This window comes from Sorex araneus, chromosome 5 (genome assembly GCF_027595985.1).
Source record: "Sorex araneus isolate mSorAra2 chromosome 5, mSorAra2.pri, whole genome shotgun sequence".
In the NCBI taxonomy this organism is placed as follows: domain Eukaryota; kingdom Metazoa; phylum Chordata; class Mammalia; order Eulipotyphla; family Soricidae; genus Sorex; species Sorex araneus.
The window spans coordinates 50,626,199-50,645,583 of record NC_073306.1 but is presented as its reverse complement, the minus strand read 5'-3'; the positions used below and the strand labels follow the sequence as shown (position 1 = coordinate 50,645,583).

At 53.5% G+C, this 19,385-nt stretch overlaps 1 protein-coding gene across 1 annotated transcript in view; it reads right to left on the bottom strand.

Annotated features, from left to right (window-relative positions):
- The window catches only part of MYOM3 (myomesin 3), a 43,105-nt gene that overhangs the window by 6,442 nt on the left and 17,278 nt on the right, over positions 1-19,385 (bottom strand). Inside the window, exons 15-28 of the mRNA XM_004603695.2 lie at positions 17,482-17,653; positions 15,173-15,294; positions 14,686-14,873; positions 14,333-14,459; positions 12,968-13,146; positions 11,397-11,511; positions 9,741-9,897; positions 9,241-9,350; positions 7,630-7,674; positions 6,913-7,049; positions 4,492-4,636; positions 4,041-4,100; positions 3,655-3,722; positions 1,278-1,388 (exon numbers count right to left, since the gene is read on the bottom strand). Of these exons, the coding sequence (XP_004603752.2) occupies positions 1,278-1,388; positions 3,655-3,722; positions 4,041-4,100; positions 4,492-4,636; positions 6,913-7,049; positions 7,630-7,674; positions 9,241-9,350; positions 9,741-9,897; positions 11,397-11,511; positions 12,968-13,146; positions 14,333-14,459; positions 14,686-14,873; positions 15,173-15,294; positions 17,482-17,653 (1,736 nt within the window). The remainder of the gene's footprint in view (positions 1-1,277; positions 1,389-3,654; positions 3,723-4,040; positions 4,101-4,491; positions 4,637-6,912; positions 7,050-7,629; positions 7,675-9,240; positions 9,351-9,740; positions 9,898-11,396; positions 11,512-12,967; positions 13,147-14,332; positions 14,460-14,685; positions 14,874-15,172; positions 15,295-17,481; positions 17,654-19,385) is intronic.

Below are 19,385 nucleotides of genomic sequence, written 5' to 3'. Positions count from 1 at the left end.
ATGGTGGCAATGAAATTTCTGGGAAGTAATAAAGCCACCAGTTCTCAACTGACCCACTCTCTGGATGCAGAAAGCAAGACTGATAAGATCTTCCCCAGCAGCAGACCCGGAGGAACCTAGACCCCTCCCTACAGAAAGGGCCTGAAGGAAATTACTGGAGAACTCTCAATTCCTTCCTTTAATCCGATTAACCCTCAGCTAGCCCAGACTAGAGAAGACTGGATCCACCCTCTGAGAGAAGGTCTACCTGGAACTAAAGTCTAGAAAAGGAGTTTACAAAGAGGATCACAGACCACTCCCAACTCTACCCCCTTAGCAACAACTCTAGCAATAGACTCTTAACTAGCTAGAAAGCCCTACGTGGGGGCAGCTTGGAAAAACCCTATAAAAACCACCTTGGGTATGGAGGGTGGGGGAGTGATAGGACAGTGGAGAGGGCGCTTGTCCTGCATGTGACTGACATGGGTTCGATCCCTGGCATCCCATATTGTCTCCTGAGAGAAGCCCGCCTTCTCTCTTGAGCAAAACCTCTCTCACTTTCTGTTCCTCCTTCCCCTTCCCAAAACCTTCCAAAATAAAATATATTTTACTTCCCTTCTCATCTACTCCTGAAATTCTTTTCTGTGAGGTGAGATAAGAACCCGGTATCCCTGGGTAAGGCCTAGGACTGACTTTTTTTTTTTTCTGCAGTGAGCAAATCCTCATCCCAATCTGAATCCATGGCTCCCTGAGAAGTCAGGTGGCGGGGATCAACTCCAGTGCCAAGAAGACCAAATGGACACCAGGGGCTCTTGATCTGTGCTGAGCGGGGGCTCATGGCAGACTTTATCAGTCCTAGTCTTCCCAGCTGGGTCTTGGGGTGGCAGAGGGGGAGCAGGACAAAGTGACCATCTCCCCCCACCCCCCCCCGTCCCCGCCTCACATAAGCCACCCGTGGAAGCCCACTGACTTCACTTCTGGTCCCAGATCCCTTAGATTCCAAGCTCAGGATTTGTCTGGGTCTGGGGTCTGATGCAGGTAGGAACTGGGGGCAGAAACAGATGCCATCATTTGGGGTATCAGGCAGCTGTTGTGGGGGTCCAGAGCCCCTGACTTTGCTTGCTCAAAAGGGCAAGCACCCCCCCCCCAGCTTCCTTGTTGCTGGGGGTGGGGGCCCTCTGTCTTTCTCCTTTTTTTTTTCTCCCAGGACATCGGGGCCTTTTTGGCATATGCTTGCGAGCCCCAAATGAAGCAATGGCATTTGGCAATGCCCAGGGGTAACTCCTGGATCCACTCACCTCTTCGATGCAGAGAAGCCCCGCTCCGGTCTGGGGGTCGTACTGACCATCTGGCAGCTCTTTCTTGTTAAAGAACCACTGGAAACGGGTCTCCTTCTTGGTGTTGGTCACCTGAAAAAAAGGCTGGTCATGATACTCCATCGGAGCTTCTCTTTATTTATTTATTTATTTATTGGTTTTTGCTTTTTAGGTCACACCTGGTGATGCACAGGGGTTACTCCTGGCTCTGCACTCAGAAATTACCCATGGTGGTGCTCAGGGGACCATATGGGATGCTGGGAATCGAACTTGGGTCAGCCGTGTGCAAGGCCTACCCTACCTGCTGTGCTATTGCTCCAGCCCCCAAGAGTTTCTCCTTTTTAAGGGTTAATTCAGCTCATTTGATTTTTAAGAAACAAATGTGATTTCTTTCTCTAACTCTGCACACATATATGTGCTCCGGTGAAGTCTTTGTCACTGCCTTCCTTACACAGGAAGTGTGTGGCTTTCAGACTCAGTTTTCACAACTGGTGTTCGCTTTGCCTATTGATCTCTTCCCCACTCCTTTTTTGACCCTGGAAAATGTCTGTGTTTCTTGAAGAGTCAAGTTAGATCTCCCCTCTTCCAGGAAGTCCCCCTAAAGCATCTCGTTAGGTTAACCAATCACATCTAAGCACAATGTTTCTTCCCCATCATTGTTGGTGGGAATGCCAACTGGTCCAGCCTTTCTGGAAAACTATATGGACAGTCCTTCAAAAACTAGAAATTGAGCTTCCATATGATACCGCAATACCACTTTTGGGAATATATCCCGAGGATGCAAAAGAGCACAGTAGAAATGACATCTGTACCTATATATTCATTGCAGCACTGGTCACAATAGCCAAAATATGGAAACAACCGAGTGCCCTAAAACAGATGACTGGTTAAAGAAACTCTGGTACATCTACACAATGGAATACTATGCAGCTGTTAGGAGAGATGAAGTCATGAAATTTGCTTATAAATGGATAAACATGGAGAGCATCATGCTAAGTGAAATGAGTCAGAAAGAGAGGGACAGACATAGAGGGACTGCACTCATTTGTGGAGTGTAGGGTAGAATCACATGAGGTTGACACCCAAGGATGGTAGATACAAGGGCCAGGGGGATAGCCCCATAGCTGGAAGACTGCTTCATGAGTGGAGGGGAGAAGGTAGATGGAATAGGGAAGGGATCACTAAGTAAATGATGACTGGAGGAACCAGTTGGGATGGGAGATGCATGCCAAAAGTAGATAATGGACCAAACATGATGACCTCTCAGTGTCTGTGTTGCAAGCTATAATGCCCCAAAGTAGAGAGAGAGTATGGGGAATATTGTCTGCTATGGAGGCAGGGGGAGGGTGGGAAAGGGGAAGTATACCCGGGATACTGGTGGTGGGGAATGTGCACTGGTGGAGGGATGGGTGTTTGATCATTGTGAGATTGTAACCCAAACATGAATGCTTGTAACTATCTCACAGTGATTCAATAAAATTTAAAAAATTTTAAAAAATGTTTCTTCCCCAAAGTATTCAGCTTTGAAACATGGGGGCCTAAGGAGACCACTTCTTCATCCTGTGTGCCCAGTGTTGTGGTAGGTAGGTGCTTTGGGAAGCCCCAGGTACCCTTCCCAGTATCTAGAGCTCCAGGATGACTAGAAGAACCATCAGTTTTGATGTCACACAGACTCAGTCAAGCCCGGGCTCTAGACGCCACATCTAGCCCTGAAATCCTGAGTTTATGTCCCAATTTCTCATCCATAAAATGAGGATATGATGCTGACTTAGTAGGGGCAGATGAAATAAAATAGTACAGCAGGGAGTCCTCTCAAATGTAGACCTCTCACTTGCTCCCAGCCCAAAGCCTTCCCCTGCCCCCAGCTCTCCAGAACCCCCTTTCTGGGGGCAGCAGGGAGATCAGGCTCATGGTTGACCCAACTCACTAATTCGGCTCCTTAACATCAGGGTTGATGTTTATTTTCTGGTTAAATACAACCTCTTGGGACCAGAGAGATGGTACAGGAGTTACTGTGCTTGCCCTGATTCTATCCCCAGCATCGCATGGTCCCCTGAGCATCACTAGGAGCAGCGCTGGAGTCCCAGAGCATTACCAGTATGATGGGGCCCCTGAGGGCCATGGGATGGCTTGGGTAATCCTGATATATCGGGTCCCTGCCCTGAGAAGGGTACCCCTAGGAACCTGGAGAGAACTAGCTCTCCTGAGCACGGTCCCCCTCCCACCTCCCCTCCCTAACAAACACAGCCTAGACGGGCTGCTCTGCGGTCTAGGATCAAACACGCGCACATGGTGTGAATGGGAGCGGGGGATAAGGACAGCTACACCCCCAGGGGCTGGAGGCAGTGTGGGGATTTGCCTTGCACGTCAGCAGCACTTGGCAGTCCTCCGTGACCTTCCACTGCAGGAACTCCTCGAAATAAGGACCTGGGAGCGCAAAGCAGACAGGCGCAGTCAGAGCCGAGGCCGGGCCGGGCCGGGGCGCCACCTGGTGGCGAGCTGCGGCAGGCCGGCTGGAGGGGCGGCTGTGCAGCGGCGAGCCAGGCTCCCCCCAGCGCCCGCGTCAGGGCCGAGCAGTCCCCGCGGGGGGCCGCGCTGTTCGCTTCAGGCACAGGGCCTGGGTCAAATCGCAGTAACCCCCCTGGAGGTCCCCAGGGACTTACGCACCCCCTATCGCTGCCCCCCCCTCCAGCTCCGACCACCGCCAGATGGCACCGGCTTTGCAGCGACCCCAGCAGCCCTCACCCTGTTTTCTCTTCCAGTCTCTCCTCTTGGCATCTGCCTTTCTCAGAAGTTTGTCAAAATCTGTGAACACAAAGGGCCTGAGACGGGGAGCGCAGGCCAGACGCGGGCAGCACAGGGTCTGAAGGACTGTAGCCCCCAGAGCGGGGCGTGCAGCGGGGTTGCGGTGTGGTGTGGGGGCGTGCTGTATGGTGTTGGGGGCGTGCTGCGGGGGTGCGGTGCAGGGGCGTGCTGCCGGGGTGCGGTTTGGAGAGTATGTGCGGGATGCGGGTTGCAGGGTAGAGGTGCGGTGCGGTGTGAGGGATGTGCTGGAGCGGTGTGGGGTTTGATGTGGGGTAAAGGGTGCGTGCTGCAGGGGTGTGGAGTATGGTGCGGTGGGGAGATGGGGTGTGCTGCAGGGGTGCGGGGTGCAGTGTGGCGCCGGGGCGCGGTGGGCAGGGAGTGAGTGGCTGACCGTCATCCACCAGAGTCAGCGTGATCTGGTTTTTGGCCTTTCCGTCTTGGAGCTGAGCGGTGTAGGAGCCTTTGTCCTCCTCAGACAAGTTCTGGATGATCACTTCCACCAGGCCCTTCTCCCGGACAAAATTGATTTTGCGGTTCTGCAGAAAAGAAGCCCGGAGAGTCCGAGTCACCCCCTCCTTGCTCCTCCAGGGGGCTGGAGCAGCGGAGCCCACACGAGGCTGCTGTTTGCCTCAGAGCAGGTACAGAGCAAGACCCCCTACAGACACGGGGAGCCCTGGATAACCGTAGCTGCTTCTGCCCACCGGGGTCCCTCTGGTCACCCTGGGGATAGGTCAGCAGGCACCGGAGAGCCTTGGGTGCTTGAACTGAAGTACAATTAATGTCTCCAGCTCTGTGGTGCCATGTTTGGGAGTTAGTTTTTACTTTTTCCACATTTGATTGGGAAAAACATCTCACAAAAGGGGAAAGAATAGGGCCAGAAGCAAAATGGGTGAGGGCTTCCCCCTCCCTCCCTTTTGTTTTTGCTTTTTTAGTCACAACTGGCAATCCTCAAGGGTTACTCTGGCTCTGCACTCAGGAATTACTCCTGGTGGAGTAATTGGGGGGACCGTACAGAGGTACCAAACACGATCCTGGGTCCTAAGAGTGCAGGGCAAATGCCCGACCTGCTGCACTATGGCTCCAGCCCCTGAGAGCAGGCTTTGTATGCAGGAAGCCCAGGTCCTTTCCTGGTACTGCCTGGTCCCCCGGAGCACCACCAGAAGTGACCTGAGCACAGAGCTGAGGTAGCCCCTGAGCTGCCAGATGCAATTTTAAGTTATTTTGCTTTTTAGGCTATACCTGGAGGTGCTCAGGGCTTACTCCTGGCTCTGCACTCAGGGATCATTCCTGGCATGGCTTGGGGGGCTATATGGGTGCTGGGAATCAAGCCTGGGTCAGCTGCGTGCAAGGCAAGTACCTTACATGCTGTACTATCTCTCTCCGGCTGCTCCAGATACAATATATATATATATATATTTTAAAGATGAAGAATAATATAGAAACCACATCTGTGTACTTTCTAGAATTTTCATTAGCCATGCTCTGAAACTTTAGTTTTGCACATTCAGGCCTTCTTTTCCTCTGGCTTCATTTGCACATATGATTTGAGGGCTCCATTTAGCTTTATTTTTCTATAGGGGCAACTGTTGTCCCACTGCTGGACAATGAGGGTCCGGATGTGGTCATCCTTCCTTCAGCATGGACCAAAGTCATGCTTCATTGTTTAAGCAGAATGTTCCCATCTGTATTCTTTTCCCGCACCATCCTGATCCAGGAACAAGCAGTCCCATTCTGCAGATGCAGAGACTGAGACCCAGAGTTTGCAAGTCCTGCCTTGGAACACACATCTCACTGGGTACAGACACGAGTCTGACCCCTTACTCTGAGTGCTTTCTCTTTGCTCAGGGCCATTTCCTGAACCTATAAAGTATACCCTGATGGGTACTTTGCACCTGGAGGTGAAATTCAATCAGGAACACAGTCTCATGATTGATCCTCGTGACGTTGAAATGATCAGATTGGTAAATCGAAGCAGGTGAAGGTAGAAACTCAAATGGTTCAGTTTGATGCAATTTATCAGCACATATGCTGAAGGCACACCGGTGTAATATTACTCCCTGCATTTTTCTTTTCATGAATGGCTAAAAAAAAAAGAGTACCCTGCAATGTAATGTCATAAGGTAATATGTGAAGAAATAAATCTGATGTTCATTTCAGGAGTAGGTGCTCAAATATAACTTCAGGCACACTGGCCTGATTTATAAGGAATTGGTTTGGAATTTAGGAGAAGAAAATATCCAAAACCTATTATGTATAAGAATTTAAGCACTGGCAAAGAGGCTAATAAAAATAAGAATAAAATCACCCTATGCAAAGTGTATTAAAGCTGGCATCTCAGAGTTACGGTCTAGAACATAAGGATGAATGTAGATTTTTCCTTCTGAAGAATGGTGGGACATTCAAAATTGAGGGGTAGGAGCAGGAGTGATAGTACAGCAGATGGGGCACTTAACTTGCACGTGGCTGACCCGGGTTCCCCTGAGCCCTGCCAAGAGTGATCCCTGAGAGCAGAGCCAGGAGTATAAACCCTGAGCACATCAGGGTGTGGTCCCCCAAACGGTAGGTCGCATGGGAAATTCTTTTATTTGTGGGAGTGTCTCTGTCCCTGGAGGTCACCCAGCATCCGGGCCTCCCGGCTCCACCCCCCCCCCCCCCCCCCCCCCGCCCCCAAAGCCAAGAGTGCTTTCCTCCACCTCATACCGGGGCAGTCAAATTATACGATCACCTTCAGAGCTGGCCGCTAGGGGGAAGTGTTGAGTTGTGAGCCGCCTCCCCAACCCCAGCGCCTCAGCGCTTCCCAACCCCCAATTACCGGTGAACTGAAGATCTCTTTCTCATTGAAAATCAGATGCAGCTCAGCCGCTGGAGATAGTTTTTCTACCTCCAGCCAAAGCCGCACCTCTCCTTGCTCAAGGACGTCCACGTTCCAGCCGGAGATGAGCTTGACCACTGAGAGCAGAGGACAGGACCGGTGGGTGGGGCACCCGAGGGCACCCACTTTCCTCCTACCTCGCACCCTCCCCGTGTGCTTACACCACCTTGCCTTTCACTCGCAAAGTCACATGGGGTGGGGGGGCGGGTTTCTAGAGGGAATGAAACCCAGGCACGCAGGGCCCCTTTGAAGACTCAGAGGCTGCTTGTGCCTTCCTGGCTGGGCACTGGATCTCCTAGTCCAGCTCTGCTCTCAGAGGTTGTGATTTGTCTTGCAATATTGGAGTGTGCATATGGGGGCCTGGGTGCTAGGGGTGGAACTGAAAGCTGGCATGCACTCGACCACTTGAACTGTGTCTCTGCTCCTTGGACATCATCTGGAAGAGCTGCTGGGTGATTCCTGGGGGCACCTGAGTCTGTGTCCCCAGGGCTCCTCGTAGCCAGTCGAGAGGAGCAGAAGTTTAACTAACACCAAATCTAAGAAAAAATTATGCCCACCCGCCTCAGCGTACTTCTCCACAACACCCCCGTCTGGCCCCTCCAGCCCCGCGGGCCCCCAGCCATCAGCTTCTAGCCATGGGGCTCGGAAACTGCTCACCTGGATTTCGGATCTCGTGGCTCAGCTTCTTCAGCTTGTTCAGCTCTGGGATGGGGAAGCGCAGGGAAGAAACCCAGGAGAAAAAGAGGCGGAATTTGTGAGGTCCGGAGGAACCAGCCCCGGAAAAGAACAAAATCCTCCTCAACTTGGGGTTTTTGCTTGGCAGGGTGGGTGCCTGCACCCGGTGGGCTGTGGCCTTGGGGCACTGGGAGAGCTGAGGAGCTGCCTGCTGGCCTCTGCTTAAGCTCCCTGTGCCTTCAGGCCACGTGCCCCTCTGCCCCCCCCGCGCCCCCCCCCAGCAGCACCCGCTGTGTGTCTGATTCTTCCTCTCACCAGACCCTGCGCTGTGCTGAGGACAGAGCAGTGCTGGCCCCCGCCCAGCTGCCCCTGTCTCCTAATGGGCGCTTCGTCTGGAAGTCTCTAGTATACTTCTGCTGGATGCAGTCATCGGCTCAGGGCAGATGCTATGGGATTAGTTCTTGCCACGCTGAGCTCTGGACCTACTGTGAGCTCCTGGCACACAGTGGGTGCTCATTAAATATGTGTCACAGGATGATGGACCAGGCCAGAGCTCATGCCTCAGTTCTGCTACAAGCCCCAGAGGCCTTAGCAGGACAAGACTGTATTTATTTATTTATTAAAAAAAACTTAAAAAAGAAACCGAGGGGCTGGAGCAATAGCACAGTGGGTAGGGCATTTGCCTTGCACGTGGCTGACCCCGGTTCGATTCCCAGCATCCCATATGCTCCCCTTAGCACCACCAGGAGTAATTCCTGAGTACAAAGCTAGGAGTAACCACTGTGCATCGCCGGGTGTGACCCCCCCAAAAAAAAAGAAACCCAAACCCCAAACCTCATTACTCTTGTGGAGAGCTTCAGTGTTCATAGAATTATGTAAGGTGGGGCAACCAGGGATTATAATGTCCCTTTATAGATGAAGAGACCGAGGCCTAGGAAGGTGACATGATTGTCCAATGTCAAAGAACCCATGAATGGTGGAACCTGAGCCTCTGCAGCTTGTAAAGAAAATTCAGGCACCTCATTGCAGGCAGCAGGGAAGAGAGTGTACAGTTCCCCACTGCCAGAGGCTGAGCCCTGCCTTGGCCTTGGTTCAGTTCCATCGTCAGCATGGAGTGTGGACGACTGTGCAGACACGGCATCTACTCGCTGGCTTGCCACAGTCCCTACCACTCCCTATGGCTGGCCTCATTCCTCACAGAAGGTGTGTCATTTGCAGATTCTCACTACAGATGTAAAGTTTTCTTAGGCAACTGGAAGGATAACTCAGCTTCTTTGTTTTGATCAAAGATAGGAGGAGGTAAGAGATGAGGAGAATGAGAACCTTACCAGGTGGGAAATTTTACCTGTTGAGTCCACTCTGGGGGGATTGTGAGTGGATTGTGAAGCCTAGGGCTTCAGGCAGTCCTTAGCGTGTGGTACTTGCCCGGTGACTATTCATGAATTGACTGACTGACTGGGGTGTCTTGGGCACCTACATCTCTGGAGACTCCTGTTTTACGCCTGGTTTTGCCTTCTCACCATTCCCTAGGGGCCTGTACTAGGGATTGGATCTGGGCGTGTGTGGTGGGGGTGGGGGTGAGGTGGGAGTTACCTTCCTCCGTCAGCGTGTGACTTGCAGAGATATCTTCATCGGCGTTAGTGACTACGACTGAGTAGGTGCCCAAATCTTGGAGGTCAGGCTCCTTCAGGATGACCTTCGACCTGGCAGAGAACGGAGAGCAGAGGCTCTTGGCACTGAGCTCTTTACCTCCAAGGGGAGTAGGAAGCAGAGGGGGCTGCCTCCCCAGCCCTCCTCGGGGCCCTGTGCCCAGGGCAGCTCTGGCTGCACCTTCCACAGTGCTCTTTGGCTGAGTCTCCAGACACGCTCTTACTGGCCGCATTGCCCGTGTCCCTGTCCTCCCCCCCGCCCCCCACAGAGTGTCTATTTGGGCAGGCTGCAGTGTAGGAGGAAGATGGAGGGGGAGGGTCTGTGCCAGCCCTTTCCTTACAGATGAGGGCCCCTTCCTGGGTCCTGCTGGGGGGAGGTCTGCAGCTAACACCCTCGGCACCGGGGACCCTGGGCTAACTGACCCACCTCTAGCTTGCACTTACTTGTTTGCACCCTCTTGGATTTGGACCCTCTTGGGGTCCGGTGGGCCCTTGTAGTCCTTGGACCACTGAAACTCAGAGGAGTCGGGGGCTTCGGGGGCTTCAAAAGCCAAGTAGATAAAGCCGTCTTCATCCACCCCAACCTCGATCTCCCGGGCCCCTGCAGGGAGGAATCAAAGGGGCAGCAGAGGCTCAGAACAGTAAACTCAGTCACAACACACCCCTGCTCCCCTGCGCACTGGGTCACGGCCACAGCCCCCGCCTCTGTGGCCTCTCCGTCCTGCGTGATCTGGTTCCTCAACCCAAATGCCACTGCCTCTGAGAGGCCCGCCCTGGTCACTCTGCACAGCCACTGCCGCCCGCCAGATCGCCCACTTTCATCTCCTTCAGAGCAGTTCTCGCTGTCTTCAGGGGAGTGACTGCTGCTATGCTGTCCCTCCACCCTGCTCCACCGCTCTGAGCGGAACCAGGTTTTCCCCATCTCTGGGGTGAGGATGAGGGAGAGGGAAAGTGCTTTAAGAGTTAGTGGCTGTGTGTCTTATAGCAATGATGTCACTTGGTAGTTTCTCTCTGTATTATCATAAAGCCATTTTATCGGAGGGGCACTCAGCTGTGTCTGGGGGTTACTTTTGGTACTATGCTCAATGGTTACACCTGGCAGTGCTTAGGGGATCATGTGGTACCAGGGATGTGGCCCTCACATGCAAAATGTGTACTCCGGCCCTTGAGCTGTCTCGCCATCACCGGTGAAACTGTTCCTTAAGAGAGATCAGTGATCCCTCACTCAGGGCTTGTTGGCAGAGCCAGGTCAGTATAAGGACATAGCATAGTACAGAATAGAGTGTGCGCAAGTGTGTGTGTGTGTGTGTGTGTGTGCGCGCGTGCGAGCGCGTGCATGCGTGTGTACCTGAGAATTTGTGGTTGCAAGACAGGCAAAGTTCCTTGTGGTATCTATAATAGAGCCGGGTATTATTTTAATTACACATACCTGAGTTTATGAGTGTGGCATATGAGTGTATGAATTTGTGAATGTGTCAACATGAAGACCAAAAATCCTAGTGCAGAGCCAGAAGTAAGCCCTGAGCACAGCCAATTGTTGCCCACAGACAAGAACAAACAAACAAAAATTCTGGGGTCTGGGGAGGGAGTTCAAAGTTAGAGCACATGCTTAGCATGTACCAGGCTCTTTGCCACCCTGGCACCAGCTGCCCCATCCCAGGGCTACTGGGTGTGACTCTGGTGGCGCCTGATCTCTGCTGGTAGTGCCCTGGTCCTCCTGTCCCCCAGCTCTGCTGTAGATACCACCAAATCATAAGAAAGAAAAATGCTCTGGGGCTGGAGTAGAGCAGGTAGGGCATTTGTCCAGCACGTGACAGACCTGTATTCAATCCCCAGTATCCCATATGGCCAGAAGTGATTCCTGAGTCCAGAGCCATGAGTAACCCCTGAGCATCACAAGGTGTGACCCAAACCCCCACCCAACCCCCAAAAGAAATGTTCATATTTTGGAGTCCCAAGAACTGGATGGCAGTTAGGGATGCAAGAGGGGCAGGGAGCACTGGGGGGATTGTGAGTGGCATCTGGATGCCCCCAGCCTCCTTCATGTCCTGACCCCTCCTCACTCCGCCCGATGTGGTGCTGTTCCTCCTCAGGCCCTACCTGGCTTGTCCTCCAGGAGCACCGGGTCGGAGGGCAGTGATGGTCTCCCGGGCCCAGCTGAGTTCACTGCCTGTACCTGGAACATGTAAGTCTTCCCTGTCTGCAGGTCAGCGATCTGGGGGACAGGGGAGAGGAGTGAGCATGAAGGACAAGAAAGATCCATTCTGTCTGCAACTCTGGCCAGGGAGCAGGGAACCCAGGGCCTTGTGCTCAGGCCCCAAGCACAAGGTCTTTTTTTTTTTTTTTATTAAGTCACCATGAGATTTAACAGTTACAGAGTTGCTCATGATTAGATTTCAGTCACTCAATGTTCCAACACCTATCCCTTCACCAGTGTATATTTTATTTCCCCAAACCAATTTCCCTCCTGTCCTCCACCCCCAGCCTGCCTCTATGGCAGACATTGCCTTCTCTGTCTCTCTGTCTCTCTGTCTCTGTCTCTGTCTCTCTCTGTCTCTGTCTCTCTCTCTCACCACCTAGAACTGAGTGGCAAGTATAGGACTGAGTGAATGTGGGCCAACCATCCACATGTGGAAATGGGGCCAGGTCACTAGACCTGCCCTGCCATGGCCTGAGATGGCCACGTGAGGAGAAGAGAGGCCGTTGCCTCTCACGTGTCCTCCTGCCAGCCATTCAGCTGCAGCCAAATCTGCACAGGGGACTGACCCCGTGAGACAGAAGCTGCAGAAGGTTTGTCAGGTCAGAGCTGGGAGGATCTGAACTTTTTCAGAATAAAAAGGATGATTTTTTTTCTGGACTATAAAAGGAGCACATTGGGTGAGGTGAAAGCAACAGAGACTATGAAAAGCTCCTGGAGACCCCCTGGCCCCCTTGTGGATCAGACTAAAGGTGCAGGAGCCCTGTAGGAATAGTCAGGATGCTGGAGTCTGGCCCTGGCTCTCATACTCTTCCCTCCGAGTTTCTGCAGCCTGCCTTGCGTTCTCAGGGTGAACACAGAGAAAGCTGACATGTGGTCTTAAAGCCACACCATCCTGCTGGCCTGGGAGCTGGCTCAGGGAAGCCAGGTGGAGAAAAGATTCCCCTGGAAGGCAGGACCACCTGAGCCCCATTGCAAATTGTCCTCACCCATGTGCCTGAGACAGAGGCACCCACCAGATGTGCTGAGGGACCCGATATCCACGCGGGTGGATAGACTCACGGAACACCTCTAGCTCCCAACAGCTTAACCAGGTGTGGGTTGTCTGTGGATCCCAAGGGAGGGGAGGCTGTGACTGCCCTTTCTCTTCTGACCGTAAGGCAAGCCAGCCACGCCTGGGAAAGGCACCATTAACTTTGCTTGGCTTCCTATTTTCCAGAGTTTATACAGTTTGATTCTCACACAAGTGAAGGAACCTATCTGCAAACATGTTAATTAGCATACGATATGCACATATTGTGTGTGAAATTAAGAAACATAACTGTTTATATAGGATGCATCTAATGACTACTGTGGATCATGTACATATATGTAACGAAGCATAACTATCCTGCCCTGGTTCTGCCATGTCCCCTGGTGATGCGGGTGGGGGGAGGCCTGGGGCATGGAGGGGGATGCAAGGGCAAGAACTCACCCTCAGGTGGGTGCTGGAGACGGGGTCTGGGGGGATTGGCTTCCACTGCTCAGAGCCTTCCTCCTGGACACTGATGCGGTAGCCGGTGACAGGCCCGGCCCCGGTGTAGTGCGGCGGCTCCCACTGCAGCATGAGGGAGGTGGCCCGCACCTCGGACACCCGGACGTCGTATGGGGGCCCTGGTGGACAAGAGGGAGATGAGGAATTGGGCCTTCACGTGGCCACTGGGCCATCCGCCTGAGATTCAATCGAGAAGTCAGTCAGCAGCTCATCAGTCTGTCTGTCACAGTCTGGGAGTGCTGGTTCTGGGCAGGGGGTGCTTGGCCAGCTTTGGCTTCTTGACAAAGTCTGGTCTCCACCAGAAATAGGCTTCGAAATCCTCAGGTTGCTTTCTCCCAGAGCATCCGGGTCCTCCTTATTCATGGGGTCACACCCTGCTTAGCTCTGGACACTCAGAGGATCCCTTTACTCAGGCACCTGCCGCTTCATTGGTAAAGCAGGAGTAGCAGGGTCTGGGAGAGAGCACATCCCCAGAGCCGCAAGTGGTCCCCCTAGCACTGCCAGGTGTGACGGGATCCCTGAGGACAGAGCCAGGGTCAGTCCTGAGCATAGTTGGGTGTGGTCTCACTCAAACCAAGACAAAACAAAACACTCAAAAAATAACAACAACAAAACAAACTAAACCCAAACAGAATCCAGTTTAGAATTAGTACTGGTTCTAATCAATGCAAGTATTCTGAATACTTAGGACATGATTTACGGAATGTATCAGTACACATTTTGTACCCAATCCATGGGACCTGTTTACGGTAGTGGTTGCCTTAAGCACCATGCACAGGGGAGGGGAGGGGAGGGGAGGGGAGGGGAGGGGAGAGGAGGAGAGAAGAGGGGAGGGGAGGGGAGGGGAGGGGAGGGGAGGAGAGGGGAGGGGAGGAGAGGGGAGGGGAGGAGAGGAGAGGCCATCTACTCGGGCCCGGGTTTTATGCAGAAAATGAAACTGAGCTGAGCAGAAGCGTGGGAGGTGGGGGTGCCCCTTATCTGCAGTCAGGTGAGGGGCTCCACTGTGAGAAAGCTTAGGGGTGAGATTGGGGTGCAGGTGACCAGCTCCTCCTGTTTGTTCAGATCAAACCACTTCCTGGGACCTTGGACTTGGAAGGATGAAAGCAGCACGGTCCTGGGCAAACGGGCACAGTTGGTCACTCCAGAGGGGCACGTTCAGGTCAGAAGGAGAGCTCAGACAGTATACTGAGCTCAGGGTAGCTTGTGCTGGGCATCCAGAACTGAGGTCAGGGTTCACTGAGCTGCTCTGTGTCTGAGAGTCCAGAGTGCAACGGGAGAAGGATGGGGAAATCTCAGAACTTTCACCTGGCTGGGGCATGGTCCACTCTTTACACTCAAACAGGCTGCTGGGCGCCGACAGCTCCCCAACTCCTGCCCAGTTGACAGCCCGGGCGCGAAACTCATAGAAGTGGCCCTCCAGGAGGCGGCTGACCTGGATGGGCAGAAACAATTGGTGAAGGCAAGTGGGGGAGCAAGAGGAAGAGGTTCAGGGGCGGAAGGCTGCCCAGAGCTGGAGGTCAAGGGGACTTTCAACAAGATTGGCTGGATGGGACTGCCCTTGAGACCCGATGGACTATCCAGGCAAGGGGGCACCTCCCACAATGACCGTTGGTGTTTGTGACCCAAGTCCTGACCCAAGCTGGCGGTCGTGACCTCACCTTGCAGACCCGGGGTGGGGCAAGCTGCTGGTTGACCGGGTGCCAGTCCAACTCCTCTGAGTCATGCTGATCCAGGAAGTAGCCCAGGATCTTGCCCCCTCCACAGCGCTTAGGGGCTTTCCAGCCAATGACCATCTCATTCTTCCCACAATTGAGGAGGGTGAAATCGTACGGGGCAGAGGGAGTGGCTGTGGGAGGGAGGAGGTAAGGCTGCTGGTCCCCGGGGCTTGCCAGGAAGCCGATGACTGTCTCCAGGGACTGTGATTTTTCGCTAATGGCACCTGCTGGTCACCCTGACTCCCTGAGGTCACTGGTACTTTCTCTCCCCAAGGATGGTGATTAGCGGTGTTCATGGCCCCCTCATGGAAGCCCGTGTCCCACTGGTGTCTGGAATTGGACTCCCTGAGATGCCACCCAGAAGCCCATCATACTGCCCATCCTGAAGCTGCCCTGGAGGCACGTGGGCAGGGCCTGTCCCTGGACTCACCTAGAGCCTGCTTCACCCTGATGGGCTCCGTGGGGGTCGAGGGCTCCCCGACTCCAGCCTCGCTCACTGACCTGATACAAAACTCGTACTCCTTCCCCGTCTTCAGCCCGGGGATGGTGAATCTGGGAGAGAAATGGCACAGCCTGGAGCAGTGGCAAAACAGCCCAGCGACATTCCTGAGCTCTCCACGAGGACCTTGTTGGGCAAGTGGTGACCCGCATGGCTGGATCTGAGAGTCCTGGGCCCATCTCATTGTCTCAATCCCACCTCAGAGGAGAAAGTCTTAAAGATATTAGACCACGAGGCTCTTCCAGAATCTGCCATCCAGTGAAAAACACCCTTCGAGAGGGAGCTGTGGAGGGAGGGCAGCAGGCCCAGAGCTGTGGCCTAGGGCCCGGGGGATGTGATGGTCTATGTGGATATGATGCTCAAAACACTCAGTGGGCAGGAATGGTCGAGGAATGACCGTACAGCACGTAGGATGATTGCCTTGCATGTGGCTGATCCGGGTGCAATCCCAAGCACCCCATATGGTTTTCTGAGCACCACCAGGAGTAATTCCTGAGTGCAGAGCCAGGAGTAATGCCTGGTATGACTCCCTGCCAACTCCTTCCCCGCTCGCCCCCCCCCCCCCCCAACACACACCCAAACAAACCCAAATCACTAAACATCCCTTCCAAGATTCCCTGGGAGAGTCATCATCCTGAGACATTCCAGATTCAGGCAATGTATTCTTCTTGTCCTGTCCCTTCTGCATGAAACCTAAATGGTGGGCCTCCTTCCCCTTTGCTCTTAGCCACATTTTCCTGCAGCAAATCTTACTGTCCAGGAGCTCCAGGGGACCTGGGAGTCACTCCAGCGCACAAGGCTGACCGGGCTTCAGTCCTCCCAAGGCTGAGGGTGGCCCAGGTAAGGGTGTGCGAGCAGCTCCCCACACAAGAGGCTGGGATGGCAGGTGAGGTGAAGAACAGCCTCTGAGGCCGGGGGTGGTACTTACCCAACATGTGTCGAGCAGGAGGAAATTGAAAGTTGCCAGGTGGGAGATGGGGGCCTGGAGGGGACGTTTGAAGCAAACTACCCAGTCCCTTCAGGTTACAGGGCAGAAAGGGGTTCCCCAGAAGGAAGGCAGTGTGCCCAGAGCACAGTCTTCTTAGGAAGACTTTGGACCAGAACCCAGGTTTGCTGAGTCCTACCTAACCTAGCCCAGCACCTGGTCTGTGCTCCTCATCCATTCATCCAGACAGGCCATGGGCATCTCTGATGAGCCCGGTTTGGTGGGGTGATATGGTGGCTCCAGGGCCCCCAAAGTCCAGTAGAGGTCCCCACATGCTTCTACCTCAGGAAGCCATCTGGGCAGCAGTATTAGCGGCCAGTTTTGAGCCACTTCACCGATGACACACACATGTGACATAGCGGGGGCGGTGCCACACAGAAGGTGGTCTTTCTTCACTCCCCTCAGCCCCTCTCCAGCCACACTCCTGCTTCATGAAAGCCCATAGGAAATACTGGGGGACATTCTAGGCATTGCCTGGCTCCGAGCTCCTCAGTCAAAACCCCGATGATTTTTCACTTGGGAATGCTGGGCCTGAAGAATCCTAAGGTCCTGGAAAGGACCATGGACCTGCTCCCATTTTCTGGGTAAGATGATCGTGGGGTTTGGGTTCCAGGGTAAGAGGAGCCAAGCCAGGGGTATTTAAGGCCTGTCCAATCCTGGGAAAGGGGCAGAGGGATGTCGCCAGGTGAGCCCCTCATCCCCTAGAGCCTCAAAACTGAAAGAAGCCACGTGCCCTGAGGTCTCTGAGCTAACCAGGTCTGCAAAGGCCAAGGCCACCGGCTGAGGGAGGAACTGTAGAGGGGAAGGAAGTTGTTTTTCCCTTCTGCCTCCCCCCCAGGCTCTGGGTGAGTGAGAGGGAGACTGAATGGAGCCTGAACCAGGGCTTCCAATGGCACCCTTAGCCTCTAAGCTCTTGGAGGGGCAAGACCTGGCCCTTCAGCTCCCCTTGCAAATAGCTGGCCCTCAGCAAGCATTAGCCAAGAAAGAGGCCGTGCGGGCAAGTCCCAGTTCCTTCACATATGAGCTAAAGGGGTTTGGGCAAGTTCCCAAGGGGCCCGTGCCACCTTAGAATCTTCATCTCTACAGGAATCATTGAAGGGACAGTTCTACACTGGGAGGTGGCAGTGGGGCAGAGGTGACCCCGCGTATGGGAAGCACACAGCCTGGTGCCCCGTGCCCAGGAGAGCCATGCTGGGAGTGGGGGGGCTTCCCTGCTGGGACACTTTCTCCTTCCCGAGGGTCCCCGCAGACTCACTTGCTGTCCTGGATGGGCTTGTTGTTGACGGTTTCCCACTCAGACGCTCCCACCTCCCGGGAGTAGATGTAATAGCCCAGGAGCCCGGGTCCTTCCACAGGAGCCCAATTCAGGGACACGGAGGTCTGCGTGTCTCGGAGCGCTTGGACTTGGGCGGGAGGAGGGAGAGGAGCTAAAAGACAAAAGCGAGGGTGGGGTTAGGGTGCTGAGAACTCTGGTTCCGGGTCCTGTTGGCCCAGGCAGGAGTAGTTCTCTCGGTGCACAGAGACTGGAGGATCCAAGCACTTAGGGGGCTCTTCTCTTCGCCCAGAGAGGTGCCACAGGCTCCTGCATTCTACAGGTGCTCTCCTGCTTAGCTACAAGCAATTCTTCTTCATCGATCCTTGCAATAGCCTTCTCTTATTCCTTCCTCTCCCTCACTTTTGCTTTTTTAATGAGCTGTCCAATTTTTATATAATAATTTTATTGTAATTATAATCGTATATCCCCTGTCATTGATTTTGTTCCCCTCTTTCTTCTCTCCTCTCTGAACTGTGCCAGAACCTTAATCTCAGTCTAGCTTGTGGGCTACAGAATCTGTGCCACATCCAATTACTGCCTAGATATTTTTTTATTTTGTTTTGTCTTCTTGGGCTACCCCCAATGATGTTCAGGGCTTACTCCTGGCTCTGTGCTCAAGGATCACTCCTGGAGGGGGTTGGGGGACCATATGTGGTGCTAGGGATCAAACCCAGGTTGGCTGTATGCAAGGCAAGTGCCCTACCTACTGTACTATTGCTCCAGCCCCAGGTCTCTGAATTGAGTCTAAATGTTGCCTGTACCAAAATTAAGGACTGGAGCGATAGCAGAGTGGGAAGGGCATTTGCCTTGCATGTGGCTGACCCAGGTTTGATTCCTCTGTCCCTCTCGGAGAGCCCGGCAAGCTACTGAGAGTATCCCGCCTGCACGGCACAGCCTGGCAAGCTACTCGTGGCATATTCAATATGCCAAAAACAGTAACAACAAGTCTCACAATGGAGACGTTACTGGTGTCCGCTCGAGCAAATCGATGAACAACGGGATGACAGTGCTACAGTGTTATCAGAATTAAAGATAAACTCTTGCCTACCAACTTATTAATACCTGCTATCAATCAATCTTTATCTTTTCTCTATTTCTCTCCTTCCCTCCCTTCCTCCCTCCCTCCCTCCCTCCCTTCCTCCCTCCCTCCCTTCCTTCCTTCCTTCCTTCCTTCCTTCCTTCCTTCCTTCCTTCCTTCCTTCCTTCCTTCCTTCCTTCCTTCCTTCCTTCCTTTCTATACAATTTTTCTCAGTAAATGATTGAAGCAGAAAGAATCTGGGCCTTTGAAACTGTGCCCAGCAGGCTGCAGCATATCAGACTCTCCAGGATGGTAATACAACAGTTGGGTTCCTTAAATGACAGCAGGTTCTCTGCTCAAGAAGAAAAGAACCCCAGAATCCTGAAGCTTCCAAGAAGAGGAAGGCCTGGAAATTGGGGGCTGGATAGAGTTGTAGCTAAGAGACTATGGAAGGAGCACAGGGGAGCAGGGGCTGGGGGTGCTGGCAGGGGAGGCCACCAAGGCCACACAGGCAGATGCTGAGCTGTAGGTGAGTGCAGTCCTGATTGATGTGCCAGGACTCAGGGGCGACCCAGCTCAGCCTCTACAAGAAAGGATGAGGTCCTGCTCAGGGGCAAGGGTGGTGTCAGCAGAAGGTTTTTAGACAAACGGAGGGGCCACTTGTTCACACTCAACTTCTAGGCTGGTCCCAGCTAGGTTCTGAAACCTGGGGGAAATGTTGGCCTTGCCAGAACCTGCCCATCCACAGGGATTTCTGATGTCTGAAAATGACAGGACTGAGGGATATCGGCAAGAGGTGGGGGCTGTGTCCAGCTTCTACCCATGA